At 39.4% G+C, this 20,766-nt stretch overlaps 1 protein-coding gene across 1 annotated transcript in view; it reads right to left on the reverse strand.

Moving 5' to 3' along the window:
* Positions 1-1,906: 1,906 nt before the first annotated feature.
* Positions 1,907-20,766, reverse strand: part of fbxo22 (F-box protein 22) — a 72,093-nt gene continuing 53,233 nt past the window's right edge. The window contains exons 4-7 of the mRNA XM_076287954.1: positions 11,620-11,721; positions 10,922-11,074; positions 10,655-10,820; positions 1,907-3,181 (exon numbers count right to left, since the gene is read on the reverse strand). Of these exons, the coding sequence (XP_076144069.1) occupies positions 2,788-3,181; positions 10,655-10,820; positions 10,922-11,074; positions 11,620-11,721 (815 nt within the window). The 3' untranslated portion in view covers positions 1,907-2,787. The remainder of the gene's footprint in view (positions 3,182-10,654; positions 10,821-10,921; positions 11,075-11,619; positions 11,722-20,766) is intronic.

Genomic DNA, 20,766 nt, shown 5'->3' on the forward strand with positions numbered 1-20,766 from the left:
TATGGAAGCCCATGGTAAAAAGTTGGGAAATTTGGCTCACTGATTTGGGACAGTCCCATGATTCATTTCACCAAGTTTCATGTCTACACCTTGAGCAGTCAACGTTGGACATGCGTTAACACACATAACTTTTGACCTATATGCCGGATTATCAAAAATAATGTATCCTTGGGGCATCAATTCCCACCATATTGTTTTTTCCACCACATTGGATTTTATTGAAAATGAAACTAAAGCATCACAAGTCACACATTTTCTCCGATCTTCACCAAATTTAGCAAAGATGGTTTTCAGATCAATCACAAAAGTTTTAGAATGGATTTTTCATTTTCAAAAGGGTTCTCCCCAGGCTTGGAATTTCACCATTCTGGGGGCAAGGCCACTTGGCCTTCAGTTAGGCATATTTGGTGGGGGGCACAAAGGCCATATGTCAGGGCACCAAGGTCAAAGTTAACTATACAGTAGTAGGCTATAAAAATGATCAAAGTTTTATTTAGCCTATTCACTGCAGTAGACCTGCATCACTGTATGAAACATTACAAAAACATGAAACATGACATAGAACTGTAAATCATCTGATCATCTAATATTTACAGATATCTAGGCTATATATAACATTTATTTTATATTTGGCCATGGCCGTCGTGGCCGCCGTGAAATTCCTACCCTGGTTCTCCCTACACAGTGAATTGAAATTGGCAAACCATCCTGGATACTTGGACTCAAGACCCCATCCTGAGGATGCACAATAAAGTTTGTTTGTACATTCATCACAAAAGTGGGCACAGTTGATCTTCAGACTAAACCTTGGAGTAAACTTTAGAGCCACTAAACCTTGGACTAAACTTTGGAGCCAGTCTCCTCCTTAGGGCAGCCGTGGCCTACTGGTTTGCACTTCGGACCTGTAACCGGAGGGTTGCCGGTTCGAACCCCGACCAGTAGGCACGGCTGAAGTGCCCTTGAGCAAGGCACCTAACCCCTCACTGCTCCCCGAGCGCCGCTGTTGATGCAGGCAGCTCACTGCGCCGGGATTAGTGTGTGCTTCACCTCACTGTGTGTACACTGTGTGCTGTGTGTGTTTTACTAATTCAGATTCACTAAATGGATTGGGATAAATGCAGAGACCAAATTTCCCTCACGGGATCAAAAGAGTATATATACACTATACTATACATACCTTATTCAAGTTATTAAATGGATTTTAAGGTGAGACACGGCAGGTGAAAACATTGTTTTTTCATGCACTGACCAAGAGATTTTAGGCTAGTTTGCTACCTCAGCATGTATTCTTTCACACTACTACAACAATAAAGTCTGATTTACACATTTAGGTGTTTATTTCATTACATTGTGTTTACTCGCGCATCTATATTTCTCCTAAATTCACCAAAAGTTAGCATTCTAACCTTGCATGCATTACCACGACCGTGATCTGAAACATATAATGTGTAGTACCGTTGGAAAAACTGTTTATCCTGCATGACGCTATGTGATCCAAATGGACACTTCCTTTCTATCAGCAACCAATCACAAAAGTTCAAAGGCGAGTCTAGGCTGAGAACGGAATCTCATTGGCTGTGTTTCAAGGCTGTTTTCTCAAAATGAGTTTCCTCTCCCACTCTGAGCACGAAATCTCCACTTCAGAAGCAACATACACCAGATGTTCTAGTCTTATGCCTAACTATATTTAGAAGATTTTTACAGGGGGTTTGTTGATATGACATTTTATGCCTAAAAAATAATTTTAGGCATAAAATGTCATAAATCAGGCTAGGAATAATATTTTAAGGCTATTGACAGCATATTCTGATTTACAGGATAACAAAAGTAGTTATCCATAATTCCCTTTGTAATTCTTTTCCCATCTAATATGTGAACACAATGAAAACATCATTTTGAACTTGGCTGTGTGCAAATTAGTGCATATTTAATTAGATAGTGCCTAATTTGCATATGTAAACATCAAATTACAGAAATACATTTTTTCTCATATTAATGTAATATGTAAGTAATCAACTGGGGAAGTTTCATAGCGATATCTGCTAGCATCGGCAAATCGGCAGCAAAGCCATCAAACAGAAAGAAAGAATCTTTGGTTGCTTGACATGAAATTCAGCATGAGTGCTTACAGCCATGTGTCTGATATTATGCTTCTATCCAAAGCGACTTACAGAACATGAACATTGCAATATTGTTTGGCCCCCTAATTGCTGCTTGCAGCTATATTTATTATTATTATATTATTATTATTGATGATGATATTAACACTATTTTTATTAGCAAGCACAAGAAAAATATGCTATTATAATGTCAACCTAGCAACCACAATGACTACCCAAGCAACATTCCAGCATCCACTTTGCATGCACTGGTATTTCCATAAGGAATGCACCTGACGTTATTATTATAATTATTATTGTTGGTAGTGATGATAATAATATTATTATTGTTGTACATTATTAGCAAGCACAAGAAAAGTATGCTAAGAATCAGACAATATTTTTATATTTTTCTCTTGCCAAATTATCTTGATTTGTCGAGATTAAAGATTGGTATCCTACACTGGCTGAACAGAAGCATATGCACAATGAATGCCCAATATATTTTACTGGTCAACAATATCGGTCAATAACATATCACATACACTGAAATCAGGTGCTGTGATAATCACCCTGAAACACACAAGACAGGTAGGTGCTTTTTGAAGGTCCAAGAAACTTACCATAAAAATGTACTGGTTGGAATTCTCTAACTGTGCAATAAATAAAAACATCAGATTTAATTTTACTAGCCTAGGTGCACTAGACTCATGACTGTTGTGTATCCATGTTGTAGTCCATCCGTGTCTGTATGTGAAAGTGTAAAGTTCTCTTTGACGATGCGGTCACATCCAATTTCACCATTCCCAAAAAATCCAAAGAGGGGTACATTGGGGAAAAGTTTCCGGAAGGCTCCTGCCTCAACATTGCGTTGGTTATTATAATAATTGTGCCCACGACCAACACAAGCAAACATGAGCCCAATGGTGTTATGTTCTGGAATGTGTGCAGCCTTCAGACGCTGCAATACGGCCTCAGCTGCAGTTACGCTGCTCACTTCCTGCTCCAACAATACTGATGCTCCTTGGATACGACTGCCACTTAGTGCCAAGCCCACCACTCCATATGACCCAGGAGAACAACTGAAGGGGGAAAACAATATTCACTCACACACTGAATATTTAGAAAATCACACACACTCCACACTGTACTACAGTATCTGATTTCTACCATTCATATGATTGTAAAGGTATGGTCACTGACTAGGGCTTGATTTATGTTTTAGATTCTTGCTCTGTTCAAAACGAAGACAGCTGCCTGCTGCCTCCCTCCCTAAATAGAGAGCTGTCTCACTAGACCAAAAATCTATATACCAATAACAAAACCTCAATTTTGTGCCACTGTGACCATTCACCGCTCGATGGTGTTTTAAGCCCCCACCATCGACTTTAAGGCAGTGCTGCAACCGTCGATTTCAAGGCACCTTAACCCTTGCCTAACCCTAGTGCCTTCCATGCAGTGCTGCCTGGATGACGACGTTAGGGACTTAACCCTTAGAACCCTAAGCTGTTTTTAGGGCATTTTCACTACGTTTATTCATAAGGATTTATTCTGGTCATTGTAAGTGCCACACACACATATTATATATTGTTTTTTTTCAGCAGAGTCTAGGCTATCCAGAGCCATCATTCCATGTATTTGTACTAGCATTGATTTTATTTAGATTTGTAAAGAATTAAAATATAAAAAGCCTATTATAAAAATTATTATATTATTTCGACATGTATCTCACCACAGCAAGCTCATAGCTCTACATGCATTTCATGTGTGTGTAGGGCAGACTGTCCTGAATCTATGGCAATATAATTGCCATGTTGGAGGGATACTCTGGGGTTGAGCAATTTACAGAAATATGTGGTGTGTGATTTACGTAAATAAATGCCATTTTTTATTTAGTGATGAAAAATGACCTTTCTGCACTCCATATCTGTGACACGAACTGATCTGACCTGACTTGACTCGAGGTTGCGTGTTAGCCTGCGTGCCTATGCACTCATAATGATTCTCAACTTTTTACTGGATTGCCATGAACAAAGTAAAGGCAAAAAAGGTGTTTCTTTGTTGAACAAATTGGGATGCAATGTGAGCCTTGAATTGGATGCCATGCAGGAATTTGCTAGGATCTCAAAACCGGATTATGGACATGCTTTGCCATAGAGAAACACACGATAGCGTTGGATTATAAACATGCTTTGCCACAAGAACAGACAAAAACGTGGGGCAAGTCCAGCTATATTAAGTTATTATTTTGCTGTCACTTCGTCTGTTTTATAACCCAGAATTATGTACTTGGTATCAAATGATAGTCCTGTGTCCCCTCTTTCATCTGATATGCTCGCCATGTCGATGCGATCACGGGTTCGCCAGTAATTCAAACGAGAGTAATGGGTGCGCAGGTGAACGCAGACAAGTATAGACTGTAAATATGATGCAATTTGATTTAATTTTCATACTTGATCGTACAGACAAGTGTGTAGTCTCTTTGGAAAGTCCCACTTCTGCTCTGTCATGCAATAAAAAGGTTTCGTCACGATGCGATGAACAGTTCCAGAGCAATGTAACAGAGAAGAAAGGGCGTGTTTTTTGACGCACGCGTCAATCGGGTTCTAAGGGTTAAAACACCAAGTAACCATTTTGCCACATCAGGTCACATATTCATTCTAATATTTAGGGCCCGAGCACTGGATGGTGCGAAAGCCCTATTGTTTCTGTAAGGATTATTATTACTATTATAGTTGGCGGTATCCTGCCACGCATTGCCTTTTTTGAGGTGGTTCCCATGGGCAAAAACTCATGAAATTTGGCACAGACAAGTGTCCGATAAAGATGTCATGGACAAAGACTTGGCCCCGGGTGTGGCCAATGGACTCCATAGCACCCCCTGTAACACTTTACTTGACACTATCGATATAACAGTGACATGGCAGTCATGAACACATAAACACATGACACATGAAACCTAACACTAATCCTAACCCTAATCATATAACCCCAACCCTAACTCTAAACCTAACCCTAACCCTAACTTGTTATGACAAAAACCGAATGTCACTTAATAACAGAAGCGTTATGTCAAACGTTTATGACTTGTTTGTGACACGTTCATGACAGTGTCAAGTAAAGTGTAACCGCACCCCCTTATGTCACTTAGTCTCATGGTTGACATATACTTTCAGCTATGCACACCAAATTTGGTAGGTACAGTACGAGTAAATCCCCAAGATGAACAACTTTCATATGTACATTGCAATAAGCATTGCAATAGAAAGTTAGATACCGCATTGGGCTCCAGAACATACGTAAATATCGCAGTCATCATGGTGGGGACAACAATCACTGGAGCCCAATGGAAAAACATGTGACTCAGTGGAAATCAGACAGGTGTCTGATTGCTGGCAAGTGTTGCCCATAGACAAGTGTTTGCCCCCACCAATATGGCCGCGGCGTTCACGTATGCCACCTAATAGTACTTCTATGCCGTTTTTCCACTATGGGGTAAAACCCCGTTGTCTGGGGTAAAGAAGTTTCTAGCATTGTTGGATATGTTACAGCTCCTTATGGAAAAACAACACTGAGGCCACGCACCGGTGTTTAAGACCGGGGAAAAGCCTTGGGCCAGCCCAGTACGTAATGGAAAAGAGCTATTAGACGATTCATCCAATTCATGACAAATATAGTATACATCATGTCAAGATGTTGCTGATTCTAAATTGGGAATCTATTTTATATGTTGTAATATGCTGAAATGGCGATATGATGAATTTGCATACCTCGCCACATAAACAGGAAATGTGTGATACATTTGGCATGCATTGCTTGACATGGCTAAAACCTAATAGGTTATTAATTGTTCTGGTAATGATAATATTCACATGCCCACAATGCATTTGGCATAGCACCACCATCTGGCAATCGATAGAATGGCTATTACAGTCATGGCAATGATCGATTTCGACACACTCATCAGAACCATACCAAAATTAGAGGACATGATGTCAAGATGTCGTTGATGATAAATAGTAAAGGGATTATTATTATGTTAAAATGTGTCAAGAATTGAAATATTTTGCTGAATAAACACAAAATTTGTCATGAAGTCACAAAGCATTGGCTGAAACTTCACAGTTTATTGATTATTATGGTATTGATAATATTCACATGTCCAAAATGCTTGTCTGGCATAGCACCACCATCTGGCAACAGATAGAATGGTTATTTCATTGATCTTACCTCTACCATTCCTAGAAGTTTCATCAGATTAATTTCACATTTGGTGTATGAACTCCATGTGTCCTGATTTTAAATTATGGTCATGCCCCCCCACCCCTTGCCACACATGCGACAAATCATGAAAACCATATCATCCCTTATAGTCTCTACTCTGGGACAGATTTGGCCCCAAGTGTGGCCTAGAGACTCACTCTATAGTGCCCCCTTATGTCACTGAGTCTTGTGGTCAGCAAATAGTTTCACCTGCACAGAAGAGTTGGTAGGGATATGAACCTCTCTAAGACGAATATAAAGGCAGGGGGGTCATGGACATGTTTTGGGCATATCATCCATTAAACCAATGAGAGTGACATCTGCCAAGATCAAGGAGTGCAAAATCAAGAGAGTGCATCTCTTTTGATGATAAGTGAGTGCTTAAACGTGTGTAGGTGAGCGTGTGTGACTAACAGAGCACCCACACGTTTGCACTTGCCTATTATTTGAACTCGTAGACAACGGAAAAAAGTCTTACACTTAGTTATGTACTTCCATTACTGACTGATAATGGGTAAAAAAGCAACACTTACCCCAATAATATTTGAATGACTGTCCTTAGGATTTTTATTAATTCATAAAAGCACACCAACACAGTAGTGTTGCCAGGGACTTGATGCTTAGGTCTTACGATTAACAATACAATTTCATGCAATTGATTTAATAGTTCATTCAATTAAATTCAAAAGTTCAAATACTAATTTTAAATAGTTAAATGTATGTTGTGGGCCTAACTTAACAAAACATCGGTGAATGAGGGTGCCCACTTGATAACCCCAATGACATGCCGCATACTATATACTGCTGTGGGATGGGCCATTTATCTTGTGTTTGTGACCATTTGTTGGCAGATTTGTGGGTAGCGTGCTTTTTAAAGTTAATTTGAGTAGGGGCTTCTGAATGTGTTTTTACCTTGGATTTTGGCATGAGGGATTTTAACATCTAATCCTGTGTATTAATGTAATTTTGTTTGATTTTTGTATCTACTTTTAAGTAGTGCTGTCAGTTAAACGCGTTATTAACGGCGTTAACGTAAACCTATTTTAACGGCGTCAAATTTTTTATCGCAAGATTAACGTTCTTTTTGGTGTAACAAACTTTGTAGTTTTTTCACAAGCTGTTGCAACAACTAGTAACGTTAGAACAACTACACCACACTGGATCTAGCTAGACCGTGCCGCATGTACACGCCCCCTTTTAGGGGAAAGGGAGCTGTTTGGATAATGGAAACCTATGCTGCATAGAAGTGGGGAGCGAAAAGCTGTTATACTTACTAAATCTTGAAACAAACGTGAATAAAAGGCACAAAATAAGGTTGGTGTAAGAGTTATCTGTGTGTTTATGGGATTAATGTGACCATTATATGTTCCTATTTTTTGCTCTGTCCAGTTTAGCCTACTAACAGGAGTGTCACCAATGTAGGCACAGTCAAACTGCCCGTGGCTGACTATAACTAAGTTCGGCAAGCTTAACTTTACATGTCATAACATCAACTAAACATAAGTCACACATTCATTCTATCACTTGTAATATGAACGTAGCCTTTTTCCTACAACTAGGTGAGATTATTGGCTATGCCTGTTATACTGAAGTTCCACAGTTAGCTAGCTAGCAAGCTAACCGTTTTACATGGGATAGGCTATGGTAAGTAGCTAGCCTACGTGCTGAATGGGTTGTAATGTAGCCTACATCGTTTCGACATGAATAATTTACAAGTTACATACACATAATTTAATAAGTTACATACACATAATTCTTTATAACTGCCGTGTTAGTAAAGTTATTGAATGGCCTGTAAATTAATAACTAGATGTAACGTCAAGGTGTGATTAGGCTATCTGTCTTTCCCATTAGAATCAATGATATATGTATGTTAACTTGTTTTCCGCTAAAATGGGGCATGATGCAGATTAAATGTAGCTAGCTACTGTAGTAGGCTACGTAAAGGCATGCTGCACACACTTGTTTGGGCTTACGAGCCAGCCAAAGAGTAGATTCGTACAATAAACACCAACGCAGTTCTGAACTCCCGGTCAGCTGAATGGTGTTTTAAATTGCTGTGGACACCGATGCCGACATGAGTGCGATGCACTCTGCTTTCGACATTCATTTACTGTACATTAGATTCCATTCTTTTTAATACAACTCTGCACACCAGCACACTTTGCCGCCGTGTAAATCACGATTCAGTTATATTTGGTCGACGCCGCTCCATAAAATCCATTGTTCATCCAGTGTTTGCGTGTTAAAAACTTCGGCGCTGATGTGTGTGGCAAGTGACAGTGCACCATAGACTGTAGGCCTATAAAATGGCAGTGCACTCATGTCGAAAAGTTCCTTATTTTCAACTGAACTTCAAAGATAATGAATGTAATATTTTATGTTTGTTATGTCCTTTATTAGCTATATTTCTGAAGAATATATTGTGTTGCCTCAGGTCTGCTGCACTTTTTTTTTTTATTTGATTTGAAATAATCAAATAGACCTACGCCTTAAGTTAATGAAGTAACTTGCTTTGCTTTCATTTGAATCCTAATCAAGATACACAATAATTGCTATATTGTTAACATGGACTCCTGGAAAGTTCAGAAATGCAAAATAATAGAATTTTAATCATGCGATAAAATATGTGATTAATCGTGATTAACTATAGGAATTCAGCGATTAATCGTGATTAAAATGTTTAATCGTTTGACAGCAATACTTTTAAGTTAGACATATTTGCTTTATGTTCATGCGTTCTTTCCTGGTGTCTGTCGTAGTAACATAATCAGTCTGCATCAGCGTAACGTTAACTACCTTAACATTAGCATCCATTTGAGTGAGGGGTCTTGGCTAGACTGCATTGGACTGTGAACTGTGTGTATGATCTTTGCCTTCGTGAATTCCGACTGATTGCTGATTCAGAGCTGCCCCCTCAGTGTCTGGTCAGAGAGATCGCTCTGAACTTGACTGGAGGTGTCTTGCCTCTGTGGGATCTAATGAGTTACCGACCCGTTGCTGAGCGTTCATGCTAGCTAGATGCCTTAACAAGCGACTGGTGTGGATGAAAGTGTGGATGATTTCATACTAGCGATGGAGGATCGGTCACTTTTAGAGATTAGCTGAACTGCTGATCTGATCGGATCTGCTGGCTGGCTTAAAGTGCTTCCCGGAAAACAACAGATGACCCATGCTTCCAGAGCTCCAGCCTGTTTGGACAAATGTGCATGATTTATTGTTTTGTGTGTGTGTGTGTTTTGTAAATTCTTTTTTGAATTGTCTATTTTCATTTTATTATTATTTATTATAAATATTTAAAATAAGTGTGCTGGGTTATTGGTACGCTAGCGAGGACACACCTCCTCAATCAATTCAATTGTCAAAAAGGCCGCAGTTGGGTAAAACTGCAAACTGCCTGTTGCAGGAGCTGAAAAGGGCAAATTGCCTTTTCCCGTGTTATGCATATGCATTCAGTCCAAAGCAACCTTAATTTTCGTTGGGCTTTTGAACGTCTTACTTTCACTTTCAAGTTATCCACTTAACTTGCCTACTTGCTAGATTTGACCAATCTTCCATAGCCTACCACAAGTAGTTTGAGTAGAGCAACTGCTCTTCATTATCTCCCAGCTTGTTGACATCTTATCATGTATTGTATTAATGTTTCATGATCGCTATGAACGAACTAACGTTTGATTAATTTTAATGTTGTCATCAGCGAACTTCATTCAACTGCACTTGTGATTGAAGTATGCCGTTCAGTTGTGGATGCTCGTAAATTGTGGTAGAGGGCGGAGAAAGGTTAGTTACCAGAAAAGCTGCTGGTTTGATACGGCGCACAATGAGGAAGCACAATGTGCGATAATACCGAACTCGCATAAACAGACGCAGCGCAAACTGCGTTAGTGTTAGTTAATCTACCCCTCTGTGTTTGAGCACTTTGGGTTGCACTCTGCACATAAAAATGTGTTATATAATGCACTGTGTAACTTACTTTACTTTAATAGCGATTCGATTTCTTCAATCACTTGACAGCCCTACTTTTGAACTGTTAATGCTTAACGGTTACCATGTTTAAATCAAATTAAATACAGGGAAGTAAGCAGCTCTGGTTTCAACATTTCAAATTTTGAATAAATACATTTTTTAGTTCTTATTTTACCTGTTTGCTCTTGTGGAATAAGCATCCTTTTTCACTGGGTGTGTTATTCACCAGAATGTCTTGAGGGCTATGACCTCAGCTATTTGTATTTTTTGGACATGATAGTTTTTGTGCAAGTGACAGCCCTAGTCATCTATTATTTTGTACACACCAGTCTCTGTTTGGGCAGAAAGCCTTCTCCACATGGCCACCTGCAATCAAGGCGTTGGTGTGTGAGAGTGGTTCCAGCAGCTGATTCAGGAAACGAGAGGCTCCAGACTTAAATGCCATATATCCAAACAGGAGCACTACTTTCAAGTCAGGGTTGCCAACAAGACCTAGAGACACAAAGACACATCACTGATGAGCTTGTAACAATTGATATAAGGGTGCATGCATGTATGTCTGTGGTTTGGGTATATGTGTGTCATGCATGTACCTGCATGCTCTAGAGCTCTGTTGTTCAAAGTGTGCTTGCAGAAGTGAAACGGTCTGATTCTAACCCCTTCTATGTGGGGAAGTAAGAGTGCAAAACCAGCCTCTCCATCTTCATGCTCCTCTGGTGGAGCATTGGGGGAGCCTACAGGGGTCACTGCAAATATACATACAAAACCAAACAATGTAGATGCTGTCTAGATGCTGTCTAACTGCTGCCCCCCCCCCCCCCTACAGTTTGAGCATTAGCTATTGTGCGAATATAGAAATATGGTAGTAAGTGGCTGGACATGACAAACACTTTTAAAACGCTACTGCACAGAACAGCCATATTCTTTGACCATGACGTGACTAAGAAATGTTACAGTGGTCTGTATTTTCACCAGCAAAGTTGTAAATTCCAGAAAAACAGGCACCATGTAATAATCGGGCAGTGGCGGCTTCCCACTGGAGAACCTGGTGCATAACTTGGTAGTTGTAATGAATTCCGATGATGAAAGAATGCAGTGGTTTCCTAGCTTGGGAGAACCCAGATGAACCTTAGCAAAGCAGCTGCTACTTGGGCGGAGTGATTGCTGTATCAATTGCTTGTATTAAGTTAATTTTTGAAATGACTCTCTTCCACAGGACATTCATCGAGGTTTGGTTTATATCTGAAAAATAAAACTTCATATCTGAAGAAAATGAAAGCATGACCCTTACATACAATCCCTGGAGTGGCAATCCCAATGATGTCACAGTTATCTGGCAACAAGCGCTTTAAAAGTCCTACAAAATCGGGATCTTCACTGTTGTTCCGACGTGCTGAAATAAAGCAAGAAAATAACCACACTTCATCAATCACCATTTCTCTATGCACACAAAGATATAATTGTACAGATAGATTTAATTGAAAAATAAATTACCGGTATACACGGTTTCATTTACACATTCTATTATATGGCATTCATAGTATGCACTTCTGTACAAGCGTACTGTTGTGCAGTAATATTGTACTGCACAACTGTACAATATGGGTCATTCCATGTCAATTCAACCAGGGCCCACGCAATTAGGTCTCAAAAAATTCAGAAAAATTTACCTATGTACCTATGTTATCCAGGAGACACACTGTAAAATGACTTTTATGTAAGATCAATACTTTCCAAGATACAGCCAGTTTTACAGGGGGAGGGGGGTGTCGATTTTGTTCGGCCTCTTTTTTTTGTCAAAGTTCACAAGCCCATAGCACAAGAACTAAACCATGTAGGAGGCTCAAATGTTGCATGCTGGTACATAAATAGGAATAGTAGGTATCAAAATAGTCACATTTGGTCTGGATGATCCTGCATGGTCATAGCTGTCCCTCAAAGTTGATCAAAATTTTATTGGAGTTTTTGGCTGGGCTCTGTTTAGGCCTTCAGAAGACCTACTTTGTACTCAACATAGGCTCTTGATTTATTTCCCTTATTGAGATAAGTAGAAACACTCTCACAAAAAGCAATGAACAGAACATAAATTCCTTCAGGGTATAAACAGCAGACCTCACAAGTCTGAAAAATAATTTTGGTTCTCATTTTCAGAGCGCCTTAACACCTTGTGGGAATATACAAAGATTTTTTTTATATTATTTCCTTCCCTCTCCATGATCCTTTCTTTTTAAAGACACCAATTTGACTTGTCTTATGCAAATCTTCCTATTTTATTTTCCACCCTGGACATGGGCAAAATGCACCATTGAGATCAATATGTTTTGTGTAGAGTTACCACAGTGCCACCTGTGGTTGTATAGAGTAACCTGTGGTAACTCACATTGTCCCCGGAGCAACTTGGGGTTAAGTGTCTTGCTCAAGGGCACAGCGGTGGAAGCCGGGAATTGAACCGACAACTTTCAGGCTACTGCACGCTAGCCCAGCTCCTTAACCACTACACTACCACCGGAATGGACGTGGAATGACCCATATGTAAGGGATAACGGCCGCCGAGGTGTCCTGTTATACGGAATTAATGGACAAGGGCGAGAGCAAAAAACTCCCCGATGCGCAGCAGAGTTGCCGAGTCCATTAATTCCGTATAACTGGACACACCTCGAAGGCCGTTATCCCGCTTATCACCCGGTTGCCACTGTAAAGCAAAGGAAACACGCGGTTCCGTTTAAAAAGCAGCTCACTAGTTCAACTTGTTGTACAACTTTCGTTGGCCCAGTTAGCTTGTTTACAGTTAATTCCATTGTTGCGAAGCCTGCAACCAAAGATTCTAGAGCGCTGCAACCGTCGTCCTACTATGGTTGTTATAGTTACCATTCATAAGCATAGATAGGGCTTTTCTCAATACAAAGTACGCTAAAGAACGGTCTCCCGTTCTTGAAAGTTCGAACTTGAAAAGTTAAGATCGTGAGTCCAGACTCTGGAGAACGCGAGGACACAGGACGCTCAATTTGCAGTTTGAGACAGCCGCGTTCTTGCCAGTGGCAGCTTCTCTCGGAACAGCCCTGGAGTCTAGTCATTTACCTATTGCTCTATTGGTCTACCCAGTATTTCTGACATTTACAATAAAATATATAATTCACCAGCTTGTTTAAAGGAACCATATGTAAGAAATGTATTTCATTTAATCATAAAATGGCCCTGATATGTCACTAGACATTAAGAAATTATGTTCATTTCAAATACTTATATCACTGACAACAGTAGTCCGGCCAGGATATTTGTCATTTAAAAAGTGAATTTGCAGCCCTCAACTGATGTTGATGTTGTGTTTTGTCATGTCATGTTGTGTTTTGGCCTGATGCGCCACCCTCCACCTATCTACTAATCACAAAGTCAGTAGTGTTTCGGCATCTGGGTTGCCAACCTCGAGTCAGGGGGGAGGGGGAGGGGATACAACGCTCTACAGTAATTTGAAAGTGATTGTAGTACCAGTTTTGGCCACAATGTTACATATGGTTCCTTTAAGTTTGTTTCTCATTGATTTTTTTATTAAATATTAGCCTAATAAGAATATATTCACTTTCCGATGGCAGGAACAACGTTTGAAGTTTGCAGTTTAAGTGACAGTATGATTAACGTTAGTTGTGAAGCCTGTAGCCTACCGTATATAGCCTAAACATGGATCGGATTGTAGCAGCAATTATGATAGGTAGGCCTATTATGTATCAATGCTGCCATTTCTCTTATGTGAGTGTCACGGCTGAGCTGACGTAATGCATTGTGGAATCTTCAATCCACCAGTCACCACCCGATGCATCCTTGATAAAACCAACGATTCGAGAACACTTCCGGGAATGTTATGCGTTCTTGAATAAATGCGAACTTGTGAATTGGAACAGTACTTCGGCGGTGATTGATGACGTTTCAGAACGATTTTCAAGTTCATGAGAATACAAGTATAGAAAAGAACACATATTGAGAAAAGCCCATCGTGTCCTGTTATTCAGAATTAATAGCCACCCCACCAGCCAATCAGAAAAGAGTATTTCTTCTCCCCGGGTGATAACATATTAATACACAATATATGATATTGATATCATACATCAACACACATTATGCAGATTATAGCCTAGGTACTAAAGCTAGCCAACTAGGCTACTTATCATAGTCTACTGGTTGGACTGTTCAGTTTCCCAATATGTGTTTAACTTTTAGCTTTTCTCTTTAGTACAGGCCCTTTTGTGTCTTGAAAAACATCGGTATTCGCCTTATTCACCCGGCGGCCAGAACGAGGCTACAGGGTACACTTGCCATTACACCTAAGCAGATGGTGGTAATGCACTCCGTTTGCAAACTGCCAAAAAAGAAGAAGGGTTCGCTGGCCTGTTCTTCTTCTTCAGTGAGTTTTTTGGCAGTTTGCAGATGGAGTGCATTACCTCTACCACTGCTGTCTGGCACTTTTCCTAAGTCACTGAAAACAGCTGTTGTAAAGCCACTTCTCAAGAAGAATAACCTGGATGCCTCCATGCTAAACAATTACAGGCCCATATCCAATCTACCTTTTATTGGCAAAATTATTGAAAATTATTATTTTCGAAAATTATTTAATCAATTAACCACCTTCCTAACATCAAATGGGTATTTTGATTACTTTCAGTCTGGTTTTCGGGCAAATCACAGCACTGAAACAGCATTCATTAAAGTTTCCAATGACATACGCCTAAACACAGATTCAGGTAAAACATCAGTCCTGGTGCTACTGGACCTTAGTGCAGCATTTGACACTGTTGATCACAATATTTTACTACACAGACTAGAACACTGGGTTGGATTTACAGGCATAGTTATCAGCTGGCTAAAATCATATCTACAAGAAAGGAGCTTCTTTGTTGCCATTGGAAACTGTACCTCAACACCAACATCCTTGACCTGTGGTGTTCCCCAGGGGTCGATCTTAGGGCCACTATTATTCAACCTCTATACGCTCCCACTTGGACAAATCATCCAAAATAACTTGATTTCATATCATAGCTATGCAGATGACACACAAATTTACTTAGCTCTGTCAGCAAACGACTATGGTCCTCTTGAAACTATGTGTCAGTGTATAGAACAAATCAACACCTGGATGTCTCAAAATTTTCTTCAGCTGAACAAAGAAAAAACTGAAGTAATTATATTTGGTAAAAAGGAGGAAAGACTTAGGGTTGCCACTCTCCTTGACACAAAAGGGTTGAAGGCAAAGGATACAGTTAAAAATCTTGGTGTATTAATTGACAGTGATCTAAATTTCAACAGCCACATGAAAGCGACAACTAAATCAGCTTTTTACCACCTCAAAAATATTGCCATACTTACTCAGAGGGCTGATGTCAAAATATGACTTAGAAAAACTCATTCATGCATTTATCTCCAGCAGGGTTGATTACTGCAATGGACTGTTCACAGGCCTTCCTAAAAAGACTATTAAACAGCTTCAGATGATACAAAATGCAGCAGCTAGGATTCTAACAAAAACTAAAAGAACTGACCACATTACTCCAATTCTTAAGTCCTTGCACTGGCTTCCAGTAAGTCACAGAATTGACTTTAAAGCTCTATTGCTTGTTTATAAATCAGTAAATGGAGCAGGACCTAAATACCTGTCAGACATGCTTCAGCAGTACACACCTTCTCGTCCTCTCAGGTCCCAGGTGAAAAACCTGCTAGTAAAACCTACTGTTAGAACTAAACATGGTGAAGCAGCTTTTAGCTGCTATGCGGCTCAGCTGTGGAATCAACTTTCGGATGACATCAAAAAGGCCCCAACTGTAGCCAGTTTTAAATCTAGACTTAAGACCAAACTGTTCTCAGATGCTTTTTGCTAACTGTGCCAAGTTACAAATTCTGAATCTGCCTTGATAATTATTGGGGGCCAAGCAGCGAAGCTGCGCGGCAACCCATAGTGATTCTACCTTTTCTTATTGGGGGCCAAGCAGCGAAGCTGCGCGGCAACCCATAGTGATTCTACCTTTTCTTATTAGGGGTCCGAGCAGCGTAGCTGCAGGACCCCTATTGTTTCTGTACCGTTCATTTTTTGCCAAAATTCTGTAAAAGTCATACTGCAGCCTAAACCGTAACTCCAAAACTCTTGAAATTTTCAGGTATGGTTACCAGTACCCCCCTCTACCCATAACCCAAAATTTGGGGTACTGCACCCAAAGGTGGCGCTATTGGAAAAAAAAGTTAATTATGCTTATTTCTCCTTACCAGATTGACCTAGACTCAAAATTCTTTCATAATATTAATCTCTAAACTCAGATGCATCTTTTTGGCCCTGGTCTTATGGTCTACAAATGTTTACTTTTGCCACAATTTCATGGAAAAGCCAAACATTATAAAAAGTTTCACACTCTTCAAAAATAATCGAATCTTCACCAAAATTCTCACAGACAATGTTTAGACCAAGCCTCACAAAAGTCAAAATAATTTGGATATGTTGTTCCATTTCAGAGATATAGGCCAATAAAGTTCGACCACTCAGCCCATTTATCCTATATCACCTATATTCCTATATGAGTATTTTTTTTCTTGGATAACAAGCATACAACCATCATTAGGTGGATACCATTAACAGTGCACATTTTCAGATCTGTACTCTTTTTTTATAAAGCCCTTAATTCTATTGTCAAATGTATGTTAGGAATTTTCTTGATGTTGTGTGTTTGCCAACACACATTTTCACCATGTGAATATGACTGCCTAATATGTAGGATTGTCAGTGGCTCAGTGGGATAATGCCTAGTGCTGGTGTTTGTTAGGTTGAGAGTTCAAAGCCTGCTAGAGCTTTAGGCTCAAGATGCACATGCTATTGGTTATTGAAGATTCACACCATTGAACAGCACCTGAATGACATCAGGCAATTAACATTCACACTCATTAGTTGCCAAGAATCAGAATGCTGACACACTCTATGGCATATAGGGGAACTTCTTTGTTTACTATTTTTCCTTCATCATTAAGTCTATCGTATTTATATTTCATCCATTACTGTTCTTCTCTACAAATGTCTAATTGCCCCAGAATATCCAAAAGTTTTCAGGTGTACTCTTTCAGGAAAGCCCTTCATTTTATTGTCAAATGTATACTTGGAGTTTTTCTTGTGTGTTTACCAACACACATTTTCACCATTTGAATGTGACTGCTGAATGTGTGTGATTGTCAGTGGCTCAGTGGGATAATGCCTTGTGCTGGTGTTTTTTAGGTTGAGAGTTTGAATCCTGCTAGAGCTTTGGGCTCAAGATGCACATGCTATTGGTTATTGAAGATTGACACCATTGAACAGCACCTGAATGACATCAGGCAATTAACATTCACACTCATTAGTTGCCAAGAATCAGAATGCCGACACACTCTAAGACATATAGGGGAACTTCTTTGTTTACTATTTTTCCTTCATCATTAAGTCTATCGTATTTATATTTCACCCATTACTGTTCTTCTCTATAAATGTCTAATTGCCCCAGAATATCCAAAGGTTTTCAGGTGTACTCTTTCAGGAAAGCCCTTCATTTTATTGTCAAATGTATACTTGGAGTTTTTCTTGTGTGTTTACCAACACACATTTTCACCATGTGAATGTGACTGCCTAATATGTCGGATTGTTAGTGGCTCAGAGGGATGATGCCTAGTGCTGGTGTTTGTTAGGTTGAGAGTTTGAATCCTGCTAGAGCTTTGGGCTCAAGATGCACATGCTATTGGTTATTGAAGATTGACACCATTGAACAGCACCTGAATGACATCAGGCAATTAACATTCACACTCATTAGTTGCCAAGAATCAGAATGCCGACACACTCTAAGACATATAGGGGAACTTCTTTGTTTACTATTTTTCCTTCATCATTAAGTCTATCGTATTTATATTTCATCCATTACTGTTCTTCTCTATAAATGTCTAATTGCCCCAGAATATCCAAAGGTTTTCAGGTGTACTCTTTCAGGAAAGCCCTTCATTTTATTGTCAAATGTATACTTGGAGTTTTTCTTGTGTGTTTACCAACACACATTTTCACCATGTGAATGTGACTGCCTAATATGTCGGATTGTTAGTGGCTCAGAGGGATGATGCCTAGTGCTGGTGTTTGTTAGGTTGAGAGTTTGAATCCTGCTAGAGCTTTAGGCTCAAGATGCACATGCTATTGGTTATTGAAGAGTCACACCATTGAACAGCACCTGAATGACATCAGGCAATTAACATTCACACTCATTAGTTGCCAAGAATCAGAATGCCGACACACTCTATGACATATAGGGGAACTTCTTTGTTTACTATTTTTCCTTCATCATTAAGTCTATCGTATTTATATTTCACCCATTACTGTTCTTCTCTATAAATGTCTAATTGCCCCAGAATATCCAAAGGTTTTCAGGTGTACTCTTTCAGGAAAGCCCTTCATTTTATTGTCAAATGTATACTTGGAGTTTTTCTTGTGTGTTTACCAACACACATTTTCACCATGTGAATGTGACTGCCTAATATGTCGGATTGTTAGTGGCTCAGAGGGATGATGCCTAGTGCTGGTGTTTGTTAGGTTGAGAGTTTGAATCCTGCTAGAGCTTTGGGCTCAAGATGCACATGCTATTGGTTATTGAAGATTGACACCATTGAACAGCACCTGAATGACATCAGGCAATTAACATTCACACTCATTAGTTGCCAAGAATCAGAATGCCGACACACTCTAAGACATATAGGGGAACTTCTTTGTTTACTATTTTTCCTTCATCATTAAGTCTATCGTATTTATATTTCATCCATTACTGTTCTTCTCTATAAATGTCTAATTGCCCCAGAATATCCAAAGGTTTTCAGGTGTACTCTTTCAGGAAAGCCCTTCATTTTATTGTCAAATGTATACTTGGAGTTTTTCTTGTGTGTTTACCAACACACATTTTCACCATGTGAATGTGACTGCCTAATATGTCGGATTGTTAGTGGCTCAGAGGGATGATGCCTAGTGCTGGTGTTTGTTAGGTTGAGAGTTTGAATCCTGCTAGAGCTTTAGGCTCAAGATGCACATGCTATTGGTTATTGAAGAGTCACACCATTGAACAGCACCTGAATGACATCAGGCAATTAACATTCACACTCATTAGTTGCCAAGAATCAGAATGCCGACACACTCTATGACATATAGGGGAACTTCTTTGTTTACTATTTTTCCTTCATCATTAAGTCTATCGTATTTATATTTCATCCATTACTGTTCTTCTCTATAAATGTCTAATTGCCCCAGAATATCCAAAAGTTTTCAGGTGTACTCTTTCAGGAAAGCCCTTCATTTTATTGTCAAATGTATACTTGGAGTTTTTCTTGTGTGTTTACCAATACACATTTTCACCATGTGAATGTGACTGGCAAAGATGTAGGATTGACAGTGGCTTAGTGGGATAATGCCTTGTACTGGTCATCCTTAGGTTGAGCGTTCAAATCCCACCTGAAGCATTAGTGTTCAAATACTGTTGGGTTGTGGAGGTTAGCATACTAGAATAGAATGCTGTTGAGTTGTGGAGGTTAGCACACTATAACATTACAACATTACAGCTACTTGTCAATATGGACTTGTAGTGAAAGGCAAGTATAACTGTATAATTATAGGCTGTTTATCTTATTGACTCCGACACAGAACCCACCACCACAAATAAATTCAATTCTGTGGGAAACACTGCCTTCCATTATCAAACCCTTCATCTTATCCACAACAAATAAATAGTCCTGTAGAATCAAGTATTGTTAGAATACTGTTGGGTTGTGGAGGTTAGCACACTATAACATTACAGCACAGGGTAATCCTAATTTTATGGATCAAATTTATTCCAATCTAACTCAAAAGTTTTGAACAACACAAAGGTTTTATCCAGATCAAAACCAAGAATAGATTATGTGATCTAATCCAATATCAGGATCCTTTTTTCCTTTTGAACAACCCATTTTCAAGATTTGATCCAATCCGATAGCCGAAATCCGGTAACTGAAATCCGATAACCGAAATCCTATCACATTTCTTTTGAACAACTGTGCCCAAACAATCAAAGCATATGTAAAACTAAAAAGCTATGCTACCTCATGTTCGTTTTGCTCGGAGCCCGTAAATCACCGCTTGCGGTTATATGTATTATTATTACACATCTTTCCGCTGCCATTGAAGTCTATGGCAGCCCATAGAACCGTACAGTAAAAAGTTGTTAAATTTCGCACATTCATTCCATACATTCCCATATTCCATTTCACAAATTTTCAAGTCTGAACCCCAGGCAGTCTAGCGCCACCAATGGGTCAAAGTTGGCGTTGCATCCATGCACTTAACTTTTGAACCGTATGTCCAATTTTGAACATCCATAAACAGTTGGAACCCCTGGACCGACCTGAGTTCACTAACTCCTATTACGTTACTTTCCGC

This window comes from Alosa pseudoharengus, unplaced genomic scaffold (assembly GCF_046254945.1).
Source record: "Alosa pseudoharengus isolate Yale_2024_CS ecotype anadromous, Long Island Sound unplaced genomic scaffold, YU_APseudo_1.1 YU_APseudo_1.1_scf_16, whole genome shotgun sequence".
Lineage (NCBI taxonomy): Eukaryota > Metazoa > Chordata > Actinopteri > Clupeiformes > Clupeidae > Alosa > Alosa pseudoharengus.